Consider the following 21,975-nt stretch of genomic DNA (forward strand, 5'->3'; position numbering starts at 1 on the left):
TCCTATATATGTCCTTACCATTAGTGGTGTCCTGTACATCTCCTATATATGTCCTTACCATTAGTGGTGTCCTGTACATCTCCTATATATGTCCTTACCATTAGTGGTGTCCTGTACATCTCCTATATATGTCCTTACCATTAGTGGTGTCCTGTACATCTCCTATATATGTCCTTACCATTAGTGGTGTCCTGTACATCTCCTATATATGTCCTTACCATTAGTGGTGTCCTGTACATCTCCTATATATGTCCTTACCATTAGTGGTGTCCTGTACATCTCCTATATATGTCCTTACCATTAGTGGTGTCCTGTACATCTCCTATATATGTCCTTACCATTAGTGGTGTCCTGTACATCTCCTATATATGTCCTTACCATTAGTGGTGTCCTGTACATCTCCTATATATGTCCTTACCATTAGTGGTGTCCCGTACATATCCTATATATGTCCTTACCATTAGTGGTGTCCTGTACATCTCCTATATATGTCCTTACCATTAGTGGTGTCCCGTACATCTCCTATATATGTCCTTACCATTAGTGGTGCCTTGCGGTACAAGCAGTGTTTCTTAACCATAGCGGTACTCAGTTGTAATACACTTTTCCACCACTTGTGGCAGTAATGACAATATTAAGTCATAGAGAAGTCTCTCGAGTGCAAGAAATATGACTTAAGTGGTGAAGCTGTATTTTCATTTGCACTTAAATTGCTTTGACAGTTTATTTAGGAAACATATTTTATTATTACCTTATTTTATGGACCATAGGGCGCACCAGATTATAGGACATATATATATATATATATATATATAGGATAGATTTTTGAGCGCCATGTGTAATGTTGTGTATTTTCAATGGAACACATAAAATGTTGGTTTTGTTTACTTGAGTCATATTGCCATCATATTTGCAGCTTTAAATATTTTTTTTCCTTGAAAATCCACTTTTACCTTGAAAATATTATTTTTCTTTGAAAAATCTATTTTTACCTTGAAAATCATTTTTTTCCTTGAAAATAATTTTTTGTCATGAAAATCAACTTTTACCTTGAAAATAATTTTTTCCTTGAAAATAAACTTTTACCTTGAAAATAATTTTTTCCTTGAAAAATTATTTTTCTTTGAAAATAAACTTTTACATTGAGAATCATTTTTCTCCTTGAAAATATTTTTTCCCATGAAAATCAACTTTTTACCTTGAAAATCATTTTTATCCTTGAAAATCTTTTTTTACCTTAAAAATAATTTTTTTCCTTGAAAATCATTTTTTTCCTTGAAAATCAACTTTTACCTTGAAAATATTTTTTTCCCTTGAAAATCAACTTTTACCTGGAAAATCATTTTTTTCCTTGAAAGTAAACTTTTACCTTGAAAATCATTGTTTTCCCTTGAAAATCATTTTTTGTAATGAAAATCAACTTTTACCTTGAAAATGTATTTTTTCCTTGAAAATCAACTTTTACCTTGAAAATCATTTTTTCCTTGAAAATCAACTTTTACCTTGAAAATCATTTTTTCCTTGAAAAGCAACTTTTACCTTGAAATTAATTTTTTCCTTGAAAAGATTTTTTTTCCTTGAAAATCAACTTTTACCTTGAAAATAATTTTTTTCCTTGAAAATCAACTTTTACCTTGAAAATCATTTTTTTCTTTGAAAATCAACTTTTACCTTTAAATGTTTTTTTTCTTTGAAAATCAACTTTAACCTTGAAAATCTTTTTTTTCCCTTGAAAATCAACTTTTACCTTGAAAATAATTTTTTATACACGTATCTCTTATGTTTGACTGCCATCTACTGGTCACACTTATCATTACAACATGTACCAAATACAATTGCTTTGAGGTCGGTAAGCAAAACCAGAATTATTCCGTATATTAGGGGTTATAAGGCGCCCTGTTGAGTTTTGAGAAAAACAAAAGAATTTGTTTGGATTTGGATTATGGTCCGGAAAATATGACACTTATCCTTAATTTAGTGATAAATAATTTATTTTAGCACTGTGTATTTAAATCTGTTTTAAATCATTTTTTAAGAGTCACTTATTTTACAGTATATTTGATTCGTATCAATTTTGAAATCAGCCCGACCTAAGCCTTGATGATATTTTTAAATACCACATGGTTTCATATCATTTCACAAGGTTTCTCCTCTTAAACTGTAAGTAGGTTAGATATCATTTTTGCAGATAATTAAAATAAGAGTAAGATTACTAATGCAGTGGGGCCTGGGCCCCTATGTAGTGTAGTGAAAAAGTTGAGCCCCAAGGTCTAAAAAGTTAAGAACACCTGGTGCACTGAGACTAAAAACTTTTAAAGTGCTTCACTTAACATATTTGTCAATATGTTAAGCTACAGCTCTATTACAAAATGAAAAACAACACGTTTATTTTACAATTCTACACATAACTCCCTAAATCTGGGCTATTCAACCACATAGTGAAGAGGGCCACAGTTTCAAGAGCCAAAGGGGCTCAGGGGCCGGACAACGACATGTGCATGTTTTGTTAGAAAGTGCCTCCACGGGTTATTCCTTTGAGACTGCGTTTACTTAATTACAAAGTAAATAAATACATCAGCTACTATTACACTGCACTGTCAATAAATTATTATTCTACCCCTGTTACTCCGTCCAGCGTGTGCAGCCACACAGATAGTTGACAGCATGAAGAGAGAGAAGCTTCAGAAGTTATGTTAGGTATTGAGATATTTTCCTTCCTAAGTTTTATTATTTTTACACTTATTCCTTTAAACATTACAAAAGTATAATGTTGATTGCAAATTTTACCAAAAAATTTCCATTGTGTATTTTACAGAAGTAAATAGAATGTTTAGCGTTACCATGAATTGATTAACGTGGACCCCGACTTAAAATAAGTTGAAAAACTTATTGGGGTGTTACCATTTAGTGGTCAATTGTGCAGAATATGTACTGTACTGTGCAATCTAATAATAAAAGTCTCAATCAATCAATCAATCAATACATTCCCACAATAAACTACAGATGTATGTGTTGGCCCTGTGATGAGGTGGCGACTTGTCCAGGGTGTACCCCGCCTTCTGCCCAAATGCAGCTGAAACAGGCTCCATCACCCGCCGCGACCACGAACGGGACAAGCGGTAGAAAATATATGGATGTTTACCCAGAAGCAAAACAACACCCACTTTACACACAATTAAACCTAAGATGTATCTATATTGCCCTCTACTGGTCAAATTTAGCGCTACATGTATTAAACGCGTTTTAATCGCCAGTTACTTTCAGATAAAAAAAACAACAAACACTACGACCCCGAATACAAAATACATTACAATACCAGTAATTTGGATCCAAAAGAAAATAAATATATGTATGCACAATAATTATTTAAAGACATTTGACCAAGTTTCAAGATGAAGTTTACACTTGTTGCTTCTTAACTACAACACTGTGTTCGTCGCTTAAAAGGTCCAACATAAAAACAATGACTTAAGCAGTTACTCGGGGCAGAATTGTCGTACTTTGTTGTCCATTTGTTGTTAAAAGTCCAATTTTTGCAATTTATTTGGATTTTTTTAATCTCAGTGTTTGAATGAGTTGTCTTCTACTCACCCCGCTGCTGCCTCACTGTGACACATAAACCTGGCTGTTGCCCCCCGCTGGCTGGCGGGAGTACTGCATAGGTGATCAAAGCAGGTTTGAAGGCTTCGATTACTTTGATTAGGCCTTTTTTAATTGGGCGATGCTCGGCTGGACAAGTGAAGACTTTGTAATTCACCCATAAGGTGGACGACAATAAAGCTGTAGAAACATCTCAAGGAGTATGAGTACAAAAATGAATGCACCACATTCAGCTTTGTGACAAGAATACTTACATGATTTCTTATTTATTTACTTGAACACATTTGCAAAAATCACCAAAACTGTGTTTAATGTTGTCATTTTGGAGAATTATGAGGGATAAAATGAGCGGATACCATTTTGGAATAAGGCTGTGAAAACTACATACTAATATTCATCATCATCATCATGAAGAAGATGTTTCTGAAAGAAAGCTGCTCAGTGGTTGATGATGTCAGTCAGCTCACAAACAAAAGTCTTCCACTGCTCCTAAAAGTAGGTGTTCTTCACGTCATCTTCCTCCATCTCCACTACCTTGTTCTCATATCCAAACACATCCTCCTGCTTGTCTTCCTCCCACCTGTGACACAAGCCAACAACAAGCAGGTTAGTCCTTCTGTGTTCATGGGTTAATAAATCTTAAATCTTCAATAACTTCATCTATTTTTTTATGTAACATTCAACACTGAGCTGAAAATGATAATTGTGCTGTCCAATTTTTTACACACACACACACACACACATATATATATATATATATATATATATATATATATATATATATGTGTGTGTGTGTGTGTGTGTGTGTGTGTGTGTGTGTGTGTGTGACCTGTTCTTCTGCAGCAGTCTTCTGATGACAACAATGACGAAGACAAGGAAGAGGAAGATAACCACGGCTGTCAGACCCGTCAACCAAGGCTGCAGCGTCACCGACTCAGACCCCCTGGCCGCCCGTACACCTGACACACAAACACCACGTAAAGGCACTCACACCCCCTGGCCACCTGACACACAATCAATGACCACGTAAGGGCGCTCAGACCCCCTGGCCGCTCATGCACCTGACACACAAACACCACGTACTATAAGTGCACTCAGACCTCCTGGCCACCTGACACACAAACACCACATAAGCGCACTCAGACCCCCTGGCCGCCCGTGCACCTGACACACAAACACCACGTACTGTAAGTGCACTCAGACACCCTGTTCACCTGACACACAAACACCACGTAAGTGCACTCACACCCCCTGGCCGCCCGTGCACCTGACACACAAACACCACGTACTGTAAGTGCACTCACACCCCCTGGCCACCTGACACACAAACACCACGTAAGTGCACTCACACCCCCTGGCCACCTGACACACAAACACCACGTAAGTGCACTCAGACCCCCTGGCCACCTGACACACAAACACCACGTAAGTGCACTCAGACCCCCTGGCCACCTGACACACAAACACCACGTAAGTGCACTCACACCCCCTGGCCACCTGACACACAAACACCACGTAAGTGCACTCAGACACCCAGCCACCTGACACACAAACACCACGTAAGTGCACTCAGACCCCCTGGCCACCTGACATACAATCAATGACCACGTAAGGGCGCTCAGACCCCCTGGCCGCTCGTGCACCTGACACACAAACACCACGTAAGTGCACTCAGACACCTGACACACAAACACCACGTAAGTGCACTCAGACACCTGACACACAAACACCACGTAAGTGCACTCAGACACCTGACACACAAACACCACGTAAGTGCACTCAGACACCTGACACACAAACACCACGTAAGTGCACTCAGACACCTGACACACAAACACCACGTAAGTGCCCTCAGACACCTGACACACAAACACCACGTAAGTGCACTCAGACACCTGACACACAAACACCACGTAAGTGCACTCAGACACCTGACACACAAACACCACGTAAGTGCACTCAGACACCTGACACACAAACACCACGTAAGCGCTCCAATGGCAGACCATCACCATCCTCTGGGTAAAACCCCGTGAGACTCGTCGACAAAACAATCCACGCTCTTTTTTTCTTTCCGATTCCAATGAAAAATTCCCAACGCAAGCGTTTGTTTACCTTTGTGAGCCGAGCACTGGGCCGCAGTTTGCAGGCCGGCCCAGAGAATAAAAGGCCAAATCATGCTGAAGTCTTCCGATCAGCTCCTTCCCACACAGGATCCTCAAGCAGGCCGAGACTTTCTACCGTGGTCAAAGTTCACCTGTCTTCCTGCGGCCAATCTGGGCGTGTCGGCGTTATTCATTAGCAACGCACACATTGTCACCGTCATTAACGCCTGATAACCACTTAAGTGCATCCGTGTGGGACATAAAACTTGTGGTCGGTAAACAAAAACAGTGTTTCGCAACCTTTTTTTATGATTGTTGCAGTCTAACAATATCTGAATCATTACTATTATTATTTATCTATTTATTTTATTTTTTGTGTCCTGTCCAGCTTCTCAGGCGAATCATCTACAAACCCTGTTTCCATATGAGTTGGGAAATAGTGTTGGATGTAAATATAAACAGAATACAATGATTTGCAAATCCTTTTCAACCCATATTCAGTTGAATATGCTACAAAGACAACATATTTGATGTTCAAACTCATAAACTTTTTGTTTTTTTGCAAATAATAATTAACTTAGAATTTCATGGCTGCAACACGTGCCAAAGTAGTTGGGAAAGGGCATGTTCACCACTGTGTTACATCACCTTTTCTTTTAACAACACTCCATAAACGTTTTGGAACTGAGGAAACTAATTGTTGAAGCTTTGAAAGTGGAATTCTTTCCCATTCTTGATAAACATTTTTTTTTGGGCAAATAATCATTAACTTTAGAATTTGATGCCAGTAACACATGACAAAGAAGTTGGGAAAGGTGGCAATAAATACTGATAAAGTTGAGGAATCCTCACAGGTGTGCAGGCTAATTGGGAACAGGTGGGTGCCATGATTGGGTATAAAAACAGCTTCCATGAAATGCTAAGTAATTCACAAACAAGGATGGGGCGAGGGTCACCAATTTGTAAGCAAATTGTCAAACAGTTTTAGAACAACATTTCTCAACGAGCTATTGCAAGGAATTTAGGGATTTTACCATCTATGGTCCGTAAAAATCATCAAAAAGTTCAGGGGATCCCTTGGAAATCACTGCACGTAAGCGATGATATTAGAGACTTTTGATCCCTCAGGCGGTACTGCACCAAAAACCGATATCAGTGTGTAAAGGATATCACCACATGGCCTCAGGAACACTTCATAAAACCACTGTCAGTAACTACAGTTGGTCGCTACATCTGTAAGTGCAAGTTAAAACCCTACTATGCAAAGTGAAAGCCATTTATCAACAACACCCTGAAATGCCGTTGGCTTGGCTGGGCCCGAGCTCATCTATGATGGACAGATGCAAAGTGGAAAAGTGTTCTGTGGTCTGACGAGTCCACAATTCAAATTATATTTGGAAACTGTGGACGTGGTGTCCTCCGGAACAAAGAGGAAAATAACCACCCGGATTGTTATGGGTGCAAAGTTCAAAAGTCAGCATCTGTGATGGTATGGGGGTGCATTAGTGCCCAAGGCATGGGTAACTTACACATCTGTGAAGGCACCATTAATGCTGAATGGTCCATACAGGTTTTGCAGCAACATATGTTGTCATCCAAGCAACGTTATCATGGACGCCCCTGCTTATTTCAGGAAGACAAAGCCAAGCAGTTGCGGCTACTCGGTCGTTCCAAAAAGGGTTAGAATAAATAAAAATAAATTTAGCAGAGTAGCCTTGAGGAGGTTTTATGACGCACTAAATTCCTAATAAGCACTCGGGGAGATACTTCCCGATTCAAAATGTCGATCATTTATTTTCACAGACAAAAAATATTCACCGTGGTTGACTTTCTATATAATCAAAAAAAACATATTTAGTGGTAAACAAACTATATCACTCCTCACTCCTTCAGGATGACAGACAGACAATGGCTGTCCTCCTAATTCTAGGAGGAGGAAGTCGCCCACCAATATAATTGATCTGAAACATCCAATAATCCATCAATATCATCATTGGCATGATTGGATTCCATTGTCAAAAGAATGATTAAATAACATTTTGATTATTTGATGATAATCCCACAAACTCCGTGGCAGGACTCTACCCCCCCGGGGCCTGGCGAGGTGGGGCCCCAGTGCAGGCTGTCCTTCCACCACAGTCCTGAAGCCCCCGCCTGCACTTCTCAGCTGACCAACACTGATCCACCTCTTCATTTGTCCCTTCCCTCTCGCCGTACAACTGCCGCAGCAAAAGGCGGTTTAAAGTGCGCCTTGTGATCGCCGCAGGTGGCGAGTCAATAAAAAGATTAGAATTCCACAACCTCTCTCTTCTTCTGGCCCTAAACTCCACTGGTGTTTGGGTAGATCCCCCATCTTTGGGCCTTCTCTGAGTGGAGCTCTGCACCTCTCGGCGCTCCAACACGTCCTCCTCGGGTGCTTTATCAGGCTCACCATCATTCAACTTGAGCACAGAAGGAAAATCAACAATTACTATAAATTCCGAATAGGGTTGTACTAATTAATACTAATCAATTAAAAACGGCAAAATAAAGACACTATATATATATATATATATATATATATATATATATATATATATATATATATATATATATATATATATATATATATAATTAGCTGGGGCGCTAATTAATTTAAAGACTCTTCTTAGTCCTGCGCTTACCAAAGGCATGCAGTAAAAGTAAGTATGCGCTAAAACCTCTTCTCACTCCTGCGCTTACCAAAGGCATGCAGTAAAAATTTGAGTGTGATGTAAGCTTGAACCTTAAATCGTACTCAATAGCTCTTAATCTTCTTCCCTTTATGCGATTTCAAATTACCAGTATTGAAATCAGCCTCCTCCATTTTGAAAATGATGAAGTGTCACAAGTTTGACCAGGTGGTAATACCAGGCATGCGCTAATTATTTTGCAAAGCAAGTTTGACCCTGCAGTAATTCATAGCAGGTGCATACTATACACCCTGCGGAAATTCAAGGAAATACGGTATATATGTATATATATATATATATGTATATGTATATGTGTATAATATATATATATGTATGATACATATATACATACGTGTAAAACACATACATATACACACATGTAAATATACACATATATATATATAATACATATACAGTATATATATATATACATACATAAATGTACATATACAAATGTACACATATATACAAACACCAATATATATATACATATACATATATACACACATTCATACATATATATATATACACATACATACATGAATATACATATATACACATATATATATATACACATACATACACAAATGTACATATACATATATACACATTTGTATACACATACATATATATATATGTACACACACACACTTATATATATGTATATACACGTACACATGTATATACATATCCATCCATCCATCCATCCATTTCCTACCGCTTATTCCCTTTGGGGTCGTAGGTGCCTATCTCAGCTACAATCGGGCTGGAGGCGGGGTACACCCTGGACAAGTCGCCACCTCATCACAGGGCCAACACAGATAGACAGACAACATTCACACTCACATTCACACACTAGGGACCATTTAGTGTTGCCAATCAACCTATCCCCAGGTGCATGTCTTTGGAGGTGGGAGGGGCCTATCCCCAGGTGCATGTCTTTGGAGGTGGGAGGGGCCTATCCCCAGGTGCATGTCTTTGGAGGTGGGAGGGGCCTATCCCCAGGTGCATGTCTTTGGAGGAGGGAGGGGCCTATCCCCAGGTGCATGTCTTTGGAGGTGGGAGGGGCCTTTCCCCAGGTGCATGTCTTTGGAGGTGGGAGGGGCCTATCCCCAGGTGCATGTCTTTGGAGGTGGGAGGGGCCTATCCCTAGGTGCAAGTCTTTGGAAGTGGGAGGGGCCAATCCCCAAGTGCATGTCTTTGGAGGTGGGAGGGGCCTATCCCCAAGTGCATGTCTTTGGAGGTGGGAGGGGCCTATCCCTAGGTGCATGACTTTGGAGGTGGGAGGGGCTTATCCTCAGGTGGATGTCTTTGGAGGTGGGAGGGGCCTATCCCTAGGTGCATGTCTTTGGAGGTGGGAGGGGCCTCTCCGCAAGTGCATTACTTTGGAGGTGGGAGGGGCCTATCCACAAGTGCATTACTTTGGAGGTGGGAGGGGCCTATCCGCAAGTGCATTACTTTGGAGGTGGGAGGGGCCTATCCCTAGGTGCATGTCTTTGGAGGTGGGAGGGGCCTATCCCCAGGTGCATGTCTTTGGAGGTGGGAGGGGCCTATCCCCAGGTGCATGTCTTTGGAGGTGGGAGGGGCCTATCCCCAGGTGCATGTCTTTGGAGGTGGGAGGGGCCTATCCCCAGGTGCATGTCTTTGGAGGTAGGAGGAAGCAGGAGTACCCGGAGGAAACCCATACAGTCACAGGGAGAACATGCAAACTCCACACAGAAAGATCCCGAGCCCGGGATTGAACCCTGACTACTAAGGACCTTTGTATTGTGAGGCAGACGCACTAACCCCTCTACCACCGTGCTGCCATATATACATACTGTATACATATATATACACACACATATATATATATATATACACACACACACATACATACATATATATACACACAGGCACATATATATACACATATGTATATATATACATACATACATACACACACAGACTCTGCGTTAAAAAAGACTGTTTTTAGTTGTATTGAGTGTGTCTTATCACAATCGGGGATCTGCAGGTCTTTTTAGGACCACCATGAGTCCAGTCCATAGTGGATCTAACTTAATAGTGATAGTCCAGTCCATAGTGGATCCAACATAATAGTGAGAGTCCAGTCCATAGTGGATCTAACATAATAGTGTGAGAGTCCAGTCCATAGTGGATCTAACATAATAGTGTGAGAGTCCAGTCCATAGTGGATCTAACATAATAGTGTGAGTCCAGTCCATAGTGGATCTAACATAATAGTGTGAGAGTCCAGTCCATAGTGGATCTAACATAATAGTGGGAGTCCAGTCCATAGTGGATCTAACATAATAGTGTGAGAGTCCAGTCCATAGTGGATCTAACATAATAGTGAGAGTCCAGTCCATAGTGGATCTAACATAATAGTGTGAGACTCCAGTCCATAGTGGATCTAACATAATAGTGTGAGAGTCCAGTCCATAGTGGATCTAACATAATAGTGTGAGAGTCCAGTCCATAGTGGATCTAACATAATAGTGTGAGAGTCCAGTCCATAGTGGATCTAACATAATAGTGTGAGAGTCCAGTCCATAGTGGATCTAACATAATAGTGTGAGAGTCCAGTCCATAGTGGATCTAACATAATAGTGTGAGAGTCCAGTCCATAGTGGATCTAACATAATAGAGTCCAGTCCATAGTGGATCTAACATAATAGAGTCCAGTCCATAGTGGGGCCAGCAAGAGACCATACCGAGCAGACACAGGTCAGCATCGCAGAGACACCCTCACCTGATGCACAGATGAGTGGTCCACCCTGGGTCCTGACTTTGGACAGCTAGCAAATCATCTGTGGTCAGCAAATCTGTGGCCCCCTTTCCACGAAGGAGAGGGGGACAGAGCAGAAAAGAAACGGCAGATCAACTGGTTACAAAAAGGGGGGTCTATTTAAAGGCTAGAGCATACAAATGAGTTTTAAGATGGGACTTAAATGTTTCTACTGAGGTAGCATCTCCAACTGTTACTGCTAGAACATTCCAGAGTACTGGAGCCCCAATAGAAAACGCTCTATAGCCCGCAGACTTTTTTGGGGGGCTCTGGGAATCACTAATAAGCGGAGATTTCTTCTTAAAAAATACATGCGTTGTCAAGTCTTTCATAATGTTTTTGAACGATTGGCAAAAGGGTTCAAATCCCAGTCAGGGTGAATAGATAACATGTACCAATATTATTATTTGTATTCTATTAACAATTCTGGCCCCTGCAGTGTCCGCTGAGAACAATTCCGTCTCTTGGACAAAGAGTTGGGGACCCCTGCTACAGCGGGAGGAGGTCTGCCATCCACTTTACTTTTGGTTGCTAAATGAAGCCGAGAAGCTAACCATCGTCAGCAGTTTGTTTATTGGCGACACCCTCACAGTGAGTGTGGATGCACAAAAAGATCCTTTTTAGGATAAGAAATGTTGGCATCGTTGGGAGACAAAAACATTAACATTAAAAATCATTCAAATAAAAATGACCTCAAAAAAAACATCCAGGCTTTAACAAGGAAACATGAAACCCAGGAGGGCTGCGGCATGCTAACAAGGTCAAGCTAAGTTAAAGTCGCAATGATAGTCACACACACACACACACACACACACACACACACACACACACTAGATGTGGGGAAATGTGTCCTCTGCATTTGACCCATTACCCTTGATTACCCCCTGGGAGGTGAGGGGAGCAGTGAGCAGCAGCGGTGGCCACGCCTGGGAATAACGTATTTCCTTGAATTGCCGTCGGGGCGCTAATTAATTTAAAACTTCTTCTCACTCCGGCAATTACCAAAGGCATGCGGTAAATTTAGGCCTGCGCTTATACATTTGAGTGTGATGTAAGGATACTATCATGAAAAGCACATTTAATTAAAAAAAACGTTATTATGGTCTTACCTTTACTTATAAATGAAGTCCATACGCAGCTCCTTCTGATCAAAAGCATCGATAACTTGTTTATAGAAGTCTTCCTTATCTTTCTTCAGTTTTAAAAGTCTCTCTGTCTCGATGGAGATCTTCCTTAATTACCTCCTGCTTCGATTGAAAGTCCAGTTTAGAAAACAGTTTTATTTTAGATATGTAATCCTCCATGTTAAAAGTGCAAGCAAGAGGAAAAAATAAAGGATGGCTGCTCACTCTTGCTGCTTGTTGTCACTTCTTCTGCAGCCGAGTAGTCGCAAGAAGGATCACTAGCGCCCTCTACCACCAGGAGGCGGGAGTCATTTAATGACTCATATTTGACACACGCAGCTACGGTATATTAATAAAACATAGCTGCTTACTGTTCTTATTAGCATATTCAATAGCTTGGACCTTAAATCCTACTGAATAGCTCTTAATCTGCTTCCCTTTATGCGATTTCAAATGATTCAAATTAGCCTCCTCCATTTTGAAAATGATGACAGGTGAAGTGTCACTCGTGACGTGACGAGTTTGACCCGGTGGAAATTCTAGGCAGGCGCATACTATATACCTGGCGGCAATTCAAAGAAATACGGTAATTTAGGTGATTTAACCCCCAAGTCCAAGCCTTGATGCTGAGTGCCAAGCAGGGAGGAAATGGCTCTCATTTTTATAGTCTTTGGTATGACTCGGCCGGGGTTTGAACTCACAACCTTATAGTCGGCCGACAAAACGCATGGTGGGATGGAAAATCAGGGGGGCTCTTTGACATTGTCTTTAAAAGCACGGTCAGGACAACGCGGCGCAGGTACGTGCACAACAATAAGGGGAAACACTCATAAAGAAAGCGATAGAGCGACCAAGCTGCTCAACAGTGCCCCCAGAGGCCAGAGAAGCAATAACGTCTACCAGAACATAATCCTGCTGGGGGGGTTCTGATAAAAGCGCCCCCAGTCATTTTGGCGTGTGAGGTCACAGTGTCAGCTTCCTGTTGCAGTTCTCATTGTGACCAGCAGGTGTGCTGTGGCCTCAGCAGTGGATCTCGTAGGCCATCTGCGAGTCCACAAACAAGCCCGTGTGGTTCACAAACATCCCCTCGCCCTCCGACGTCATCACCGGCTCCGCCTCCCCGCCCTCCCCCGCCATTCTCCTCATGGTCCGAATGTCACCGTCCGCCTGCAGCTGCTTACTGAGGGGCGGGATCGCCGGCTGGCCCGCCCCCGAGGAGGCGCTGAGGCTGCTGGTGTCGGAAGGGGCGGGGCAGCCCAGGCTGGTGGTGGGCGGGGCCGGGGGCAGCACCGGCTTTGCCCGGTTCAGGACGTACATCTCGTGGCCTCGCTCGTCGCGGTACTCCTCCAGCTGGGCGAACGTGGTCGGGCCGTCCGAGTAGTCGTTGACGTACAGGATGCTCTCCTCCTGCGGGGTGCAGGTCACATGATTTGACAGCAGTACCACAACCAACCACCAGAGGGGGTGATGATATATGATGCTGGTTTTGAGTCCCCAAGTCTGCACCCTTTTTGAACCTAAGATTTTGGTACGCACCTGGTCAGCGGCGTCGGCCTCCTTGTCTCCTTGCTGATGGCGGCTGTAGATCATGGCCACCAGCAGCAGCGCCGTCAGAGCCAGCAGCGAGATGCCCGCCGCGATGGCCGTCTGCGTGGCGGCACCCAGCGCGCCGAAAGCCATGCTGCCCAGCGCATAGAGGGGCTCCCGGCTCACGTCGGAGGCGGGGCCGGGGCTCCTCAGGCGGGGCCAGTTGCGTGAGTGGGGAGGGGTCACCTGCGACCAGGTGGCCCAGATGGAGGAGGAGGAAGAGGAGGAGTTGATGGCCAGCTGGAAAGTCACCCTGGCCACGCCCCCTGCGTTCCACGCCTCGCACTCGTAAAAGCCGGCGTGGGCCACGGTGACGTTGCTCAGGAACAGCATGCCGCTGCCCGTGTCGGGGTCAAAGTGCTCGCCGTTGCTTTTCTGCACGCTCGCTCGGCCGCCCTCCGAGGGCTCCTCGGCTCTGCCCGCGCTTCTGGCTCCGCCCCCCACTTCTTGCACCAGACCTCTGGGAGACGGCGCCGCCTTTCCCTGCGTCGCCTTCCTCCACGTCACCTGCAGGTGTGCGCCACTTTACCGTACATCCACTTTACTCCAGGTGTTACCTGGGCCTTACCTGCGGCCGTGGGTAGCCGGAGGCGTGGCAAGACACCCGCAGGCTCTCGCCCAGACGCACCGCCAGCCGCTTGGGATCCAGCTGCACCAGCGGGGGGATGCAGACCAGGCTGTTGAGCGGCACCTCCACCAGGCTCAGGTGGGACAGACGTGGCGGCTCGGAGCACGCCATGCGACGCTCGGCCGTGCTGAGCAGCCGCTGGCCTTCCTCGTCGATCCAGCTCCGCAACCAGTGGAGGGCGCAGTCGCAGCGCCACGGGTTGTCTGGAGAGCACAGGTCCGTTTCAGCGGGTAAAGAAACCCCTTTTTGGGGAGGAGACGCCCGGCCAGGGAATCACCTGTGATCCGGAGCACCTGCAGACTGACGAGTGGTCGCAGCGTGGCCGGGCCGATGGTGTGAAGATGGTTCCTGCTGAGGTCCAGCAGAGCCAGCGAGGTCAGACCCACCAGCGCCTGGTCGGCCAGAACCTCAATGCTGTTGTGCTGCAGGTGGAGCTCCTGGAGGCGCTGCAGACACACCACACAGCCTTCTCAACCACAAACCACCACCACTCCTACTTTCTAGATCCTGGAGATCTGTTCATTTTGGTTTATTTAGTCAGGCTGTTTTTAGGACCTTCTGCAAAAAAAGATCATCTCAATGACAACACTCACGTAATTTTTAAGAATCTGCTGCAAAAAATGTTTTTTGAACTGAACTCGGAGGCCACAATTTGAAAAGCCCAAACGATGAAAAAGAGAGGACCTGAAACGGAACCTTGAGGAACACCTCCTGTATAACTGAAGACGTTGACTGCTGACTCTATCGGAAGTAAACAAGCTACAGCAGTTGGAAAAATCTGATTATAAAAGAAATGTTTAACTGGCAAAAAGGAGGGTACTTAAAGGGGCGCCTTGAGGAACGCCTGAACTATGCATGTCAGAATAATTTCATGTAAGTTATCACAAAACTTTCTGTTCCAATGAGTTCCCGGCGAGCAGACAAAAGCTGTCTTTGATCTTACCAAGCAAAAGGCTTGTAAAACTCCACTGTGTACGATGGGAAGCGACATGAAGGTGTCGGTTTCTTTGATCTATTGTGATCCAACAGGAAGATATTGTCTTGACCCGAGATTTAAAAAGCAGAGAGGAAGCGGGACCTGACGCAAGCTCCAAGCATCTTTTCTTTGAACTGTTTTGTGACCGAGGGCAACAGCTGTTTACGACCCCCTCTCCCCTTATAAACAGCCGTTGCCACGTAATCAGGGAAAGTCCAAATAAAAGAAGAGGCCTGCAATCCTTTGGTCAGAGCGTGGGACGACACTGTAGAAGAGTACAGGTGTACAAGCTCTCCTCATTGAGCTAAATTGAATCCCGTCTTTGTTTAATTCCTTGCTTCTTGTCTGTTTAATAGATGTCGTGGGTGTTTGAACCTGACAATGCAAATCATAAGTTTGGTGCTAGCAAGGTTCAAATGTCAGTGCAAGTTAAGGTGAAGGTACCAATGATGTGACTTCAGGTGTGGTGAGATGCGAGGATCCAAGTTCCTCCATAAAACAGGACCACTCAAGTGTTTTCGCTGCGAAAAAGTCTTTGACTGTGGATGTGGTCCACAAGCCGCCGGTTGGTTTGACCTGTTCTAAGGAGTTCTAGACCAAGAAGGGGTCAGTCTGACCTGCAAGCCACGGAAGGTGTGGTCGAGCAGCCGCGTGATGTCGTTCCCCGCCAGGTAAAGAATGCGCAGGTGCTCCAGTCCCTGGAACATGTCGGCCGTCACCAAGTGGATCCTGTTCCCGTTCAGAGCCAGCTCCAAGAGCTTGGCCTGGTTCTGGAAGGAGCCGGGCTCCACGGCCGAGATGGTGTTGTTCTGGAAAGGACGGATGTTGACGTTTGCAAAGCAAGACCTGGCGTAATGTGCGCACCTGCAGGTAGAGGTAGTGCAGGTGTCGGAGAAGAGCCAGGTCCTGACGGCGGATCTGACCAATCACGTTGTCCTGCAGGAAGACCGTCTGCCGGGAGACAAAGAGGTACACGCGCCAATCAAAACAAAGAACCCACTGTCCACTGGTTACTGCCCCCTGCAGGGCTGGAGGGGAAGGAGGGCACCTGAGTGGGCGGGGGCACGTGTTTGGGGACGCTCTGGAGGCCCGTGGAGCCGCACTCCACCGTCAGACTGTAGCAGCGGCAGCTCGCCGGGCAGGTGGCGAAGGCGGCGGCGGCCTGGGGGAGGAGCCAGAGGAGGAACGTGGACAGGAGGGGCGGCACCATGGCGACGGCGGACCAAGCTGAGGAGTTTAGCAAATGTTCACAAACGAGCTTGATGGCGAAATGATCACTCTTGGCGCCATAAATTAACAAACGCTTGGTTTTGTTTCTATTTTTAAGGAGAAATGAATAATAAAATCCTATTGGACTGAAGTGACCGATCATTGCCACCAGACTCCATGCACAAGTTGAATTGTGACACCGCTTGAATAAAGTGGAGGATTGATGTGGAATAAAATCTCATTTTAGTTTAGGTTCAACAAAAAATGGAGGTTGCTGAAAATGTTTAATTTGTTTTAATTTATATTTGACATGTCAAGTCAATGCAAAGTAAATATAATCAAATATGTATGTATATATATATGTATTGTATCTATTCTACAACAAAGCAAGTCACTTTGCATACATATTATGTACTAAAATCTGAGGTATATTTCTATTTCTATTTTCTTTAGTTTGGGGGGATTTTGCCAGGAAGGGTGTGTGTGTGTGTGTGTGTGTGTGTGTGTGTGTGACATCACTAGTCATAAAATGTACTTTAGAATAACTTACACAAACTGGCCAATTATTTGAATGTTTGGCCAACTTCACACCTGGTGGCTCAAAGTCCTCTCTTGACATGAATCCTCAGCAATAAATATTCTGCTAGGAGACAAAGAAAGCAGGGACAGCTCACAGACTAAGTTACCATGGTAACTGACTCTCACTTTGACACACAGAAAACTTTTTTCTTTCACTTAACCTGCTTTTTGGAAAATGAGACACACACACACACACACACACACACACACACACACACACACACACACACACACACAATTTATGTATTTACAACATGAATAATATATACATACTATGCACCTATAAAAAAGCTTGTCGTGAAAAATGAGTTGGAATTTCCCAAGACAAAGTGAGAATTTTGGCAGTATTATAATAAAAGTTGTCATTTTACTCAACGCGCGTCAAAATTTTACAAGAAAAACTGAATATTTGTGTAACTGTTGCAACTAATAATTATAATTTGTTTTATTTCTCTAAAAACAGAATAAGTTAAGTTCACAAAAGGGAATTTAAATCAAAATGTATAAAAGTTCATAAGAAGGCTTTATTTAAGTTACTATGGTTAAAAATGTAATTTCATGCCTTTTTGTTGGGTTTGTGGGCATGTGTTTGTTTTGAAGTGTCTCGATTGGTCTGTGAAGGGACATAAGGAAGCTACTTCCGGGTATGAGGAAAATCTGTTTGATGCAATGAGAAGGGATAAAGAGAGCGACTGATGGTTACAAGGACTAAAAAGTGTCACAAGGACTTTCAGCGTTTGGGCTATGACAGCCAGAAGATCACAATTTCCTCCTAAAAGAAGCATGCAGGCCAACGAGGTATTTGTCATTTCTGTTTGTATTTTACTTCGGTAAATGTTTGAGCCACATGCTGTGCATGTTATTTTTACGTTTGTAACGTGCTTTATTTTATTAACAGTTTTCACGGTGAATTGAAGGGAAAGAAAGCCTTCAATAAATCAGTTCAAGAAAGCCATTGTGTCTGTGCTATTTGGAGGGAGTTACAATTTGTGAAATATTATATACTTACTCACTTAAACTCGCAATTTGACAAGAAAAGCTTCAAATTTAGGCAATTTTATGAAAAGAGTCATCATTTTACTCGACGACAGTCACAATTGTATAAAAAAACCTTAAACTTTTGGCAATATTTTAATAATAATCGGAATTTTACTAATTTTTACTCAACAAATGTCACCATTTTACAAGAACAATTAAAAAAAAATTGTCAATATTGTGATGAGTCGGAATTTTGACAAATGTCACAATTTTGCATTAAAAAGTAATCATTTTATGAGAAAATGTTGCAATATTACAGAAACAGAAAGAATATGAGAAATTGTTCCCGATTTTTATAATAAAAAAGTTGTGGGAAAAAGACTACTTTTAGTACATTATTTTTATTATTTTGTTTGTAATTGTTTTTTAATCTTATTTACTTCAAGTTATTACAGGTCTCTATATACATAGTTATTTTATTAATTTTGGCCAAAGGGGGCGCATTACAATTTCTTACACACACTTGTTATTTCATATGTTGACCAGAGGGGGAGCACTTCAAATTGTTGCACACACTTGTTATTTCATATGTTGACCAGAGGGGGAGCACTTCAAATTGTTGCACACACTTGTTATTTCATATGTTGACCAGAGGGGGAGCACTTCAAATTGTTGCACACACTTGTTATTTCATATGTTGACCAGAGGGAGAGCACTTCAAATTGTTGCACACACTTGTTATTTCATATGTTGACCAGAGGGAGAGCACTTCAAATTGTTGCACACACTTGTTATTTCATATGTTGACCAGAGGGGGAGCACTTCAAATTGTTGCACACACTTGTTATTTCATATGTTGACCTGAGGGGGAGCACTTCAAATTGTTGCACACACTTGTTATTTCAGATGTTGACCAGAGAGGGAGCACTTCAAATTGTTGCACACACTTGTTATTTCAGATGTTGACCAGAGGGGGAGCACTTTTAAAAACGACACACAGTCAATTAGAAAAATCCCTCCTTTTTGGGACCACCCTCATTTTGAGGTGCAAATAATTTACTTTACCTTCTTCATGTCTCAATCAAGAAGGACACACACGCACACACACACACGCACACACACACACACACACACACACACACACGCACACACACACACACGCACACGCACACGCACACACACACACACACACACACACACACACACACACACACACACACACACACACACACACACACACACACACACACACACACACACACACACTCACACACAGGTGAAGCTGCCAATAGGTGGTGTTGTTATTGTGTTACCTGCTGCTGATAATAATGGCGGACGCTGAGAAGGAAGGTGACGTCTTCCCGCGCCGCACCTGCTCATCGTCCACCTTTATTGTGGATGCGGAGGATGGAGCATCGCTGGATGCTCCCACGCTTGCGCGCAGCCGGCGGGCCCGTGGCGTCGTCCGAGCGGAGCGTGGAATAGGTGGAGAGTGGAGGGTGGAGGAGGTGGATAAAGATGGATGATGGAGGATGGATGGCGAAGGTTGTTGTCGTTCTTGGTTTGGCGGATCTTAGCACGAAACCACGGCCGATACACGCAGGTGATTCCTCACGCCTTTTCCCCCCTTCGTGTACACTGCTCATTTCCGCCCACCTCGCTTCCACAATAAAAGCCCCGTCCTAGTTCAGCGTCTAATTGTGTCTTCATCACGTCCAGAGCTGTTCTTTCTCACACTCTGAAGGAGTTTTACAAACGGCTGCGAGTCTCGTATCTCACCTGCACGACCGTTCTGTCGCTCAGTGGCGAAGGAGAGGAACACAAAAGTGCTTTGTTGTGAAAGACGTGCAGGAAGTGGACATATGTTGACAACCACCGACTTGACTTCAGCAAAATGATGGACACCAAATATCAACAATGGACTGGAACAGAAAAATCACAACATATGCCTAAAAGCAGGGGTCAGCAACCTGTTTCAAAGCAAGAGCTACTGCTTGGGTACTGATTCATGCCAAGGGCTACCAGTTTGATACACACTTAAATACATTGCCAGAAATAGCCAATTGGCTCAATTTACCTTTAATAAATAAATCTATATATATATAAAAAATGGGTATTTCTGTCTGTCGTTCCGTCGTACATTTTTTTTCCTTTTACGGTAGGTTTTATGTAAAGAATAAATGATGAAAAAAACAATTGAACGGTTTAAAAGAGGAGAAAACACGAAAAAAATTAAAATTACATTTTGAAACATAGTTTATCTTCAATTTCGACTCTTTAAAATTCAAAATTCAACCGAAAAAAAGAAGAGAAAAACTAGCTAATTCGAATAGTATTGTAAAAAATAAAAAAAATAATTTATGGAACATCATTACTCATTTTTCCTGATTAAGATTAATTTTAGAATTTTGATGACATGTTTTAAATAGGTTAAAATCCAATCTGCACTTTGTTAGAATATATAACAAATTGGACCAAGCTATATTTCTAACAAAGACAAATCATTATTTCTTCTAGATTATCGAGAACAAACATTTTAAAAGAAATTCAAAAGACTTTGAAATAAGATTTAAATTTGATTTTACAGATTTTCTAGATTTGCCAGAATAATTGTTTTTAAATTTTAATCATAAGTTTGAAGAAATATTTCAAAAATATTCTTCATCGAAAAAACAGAAGCTAAAATGAAGAATTAAAATGTATTTATTGTTCTTTACAATAATAAAAAAAAAACTTGAACATTGATTTAAATTGTCAGGAAAGAAGAGGAAGGAATTTAAAAGGTAAAAAGGTATATGTGTTTAAAAATCCTAAAATCATTTTTAAGGTTGTATTTTGTTTCTAAAATTGTCTTTCTGAAAGTTATAAGAAGCAAAGTAAAAAAATTAATGAATTTATTTAAACAAGTGAAGACCAAGTCTTTCAAATATTTTTTGAGTTTTGTCTCTCTTAGAATTAAAAATGTCGAGCAAAGCGAGACCAGCTTGCTAGTAAATAAATACAATTAAAAAAATAGAGGCAGCTCACTGGTAAGTGCTGCTATTTGAGCTATTTTTAGAACAGGCCAGCGGGCGACTCATCTGGTCCTTACGGGCGACCTGGTGCCCGCGGGCACCATGTTGGTGACCCCTGCCTAAAACTGTACAATAACAATGTCTTGTTCCGTATGAGAGGCAACGCTACAACAGGAAGTACCTCATTCCTTGGGCCAATCATATTCGTGTGTACTTCAGGGACCGCTCGGAGATTGTATTACCTAAGAATATTACAAACAAGAAATATATTTATTAATTTCTACTTGACACGTATTCATAAACTACTTACGATTCATGCGTTTACTTGTATTTTTATTTTATCTTTTTTCCGGTAAAAATTTCATTAGTATATGCGGTATTCATTATTTACTAAGCATATTTTCCAAATAAGTGCATAAGGAGTTTATAAACCGTTATACTGTTTTACTGCATAGCTTACAGGTGTCAAACTCAAGGCCCGGGGGCCACATTATTTCATGTGGCCCGTGAAAGCCTGGAAGTAACATGCATTAATAAAATGCTTAATCTTTTCTTACTAAATATAATTGTTCTTTCCTTTTCGACGTTAAAAATCACGTACTGCATGCAATTGCATAACTTTCAAAATTCCATATCAACAAAATATAAATATACTATGTATTAAAAATATTTTTGT

General features: G+C 42.4%; 2 protein-coding genes across 3 annotated transcripts; both read right to left on the reverse strand.

Annotated features, from left to right (window-relative positions):
• Positions 1-3,828: 3,828 nt before the first annotated feature.
• LOC133543771 (small integral membrane protein 24-like) lies at positions 3,829-5,842 on the reverse strand. Its single transcript, XM_061888555.1, has 3 exons — positions 5,716-5,842; positions 4,430-4,559; positions 3,829-4,180 (listed from the first exon to the last, which is right to left on the reverse strand). Exons 1-3 carry the CDS (start codon positions 5,777-5,779, stop codon positions 4,090-4,092), a joined length of 285 nt encoding a protein of 94 aa, XP_061744539.1. The 5' UTR covers positions 5,780-5,842; the 3' UTR covers positions 3,829-4,089.
• A 5,916-nt stretch (positions 5,843-11,758) lies between these two features.
• On the reverse strand, positions 11,759-20,407 carry LOC133543645 (leucine-rich repeat-containing protein 24-like). Of its 2 annotated transcripts, none has more exons than XM_061888329.1 (9): positions 19,599-20,407; positions 17,279-17,368; positions 16,568-16,746; positions 16,384-16,470; positions 16,137-16,328; positions 14,821-14,989; positions 14,484-14,746; positions 13,865-14,422; positions 11,759-13,735 (listed from the first exon to the last, which is right to left on the reverse strand). In XM_061888329.1, the coding sequence occupies exons 3-9, from the start codon at positions 16,727-16,729 to the stop codon at positions 13,349-13,351; spliced, it is 1,818 nt and encodes a 605-aa protein (XP_061744313.1). In that variant the 5' UTR covers positions 16,730-16,746; positions 17,279-17,368; positions 19,599-20,407; the 3' UTR covers positions 11,759-13,348. The 2 variants fall into 2 exon arrangements, with proteins under 2 accessions (XP_061744313.1, XP_061744312.1); XM_061888328.1 differs by having other exon boundaries at positions 17,279-17,371.
• Positions 20,408-21,975: the final 1,568 nt, after the last annotated feature.

The sequence above is a fragment of the Nerophis ophidion genome, linkage group LG26 (genome assembly GCF_033978795.1).
Source record: "Nerophis ophidion isolate RoL-2023_Sa linkage group LG26, RoL_Noph_v1.0, whole genome shotgun sequence".
Lineage (NCBI taxonomy): Eukaryota > Metazoa > Chordata > Actinopteri > Syngnathiformes > Syngnathidae > Nerophis > Nerophis ophidion.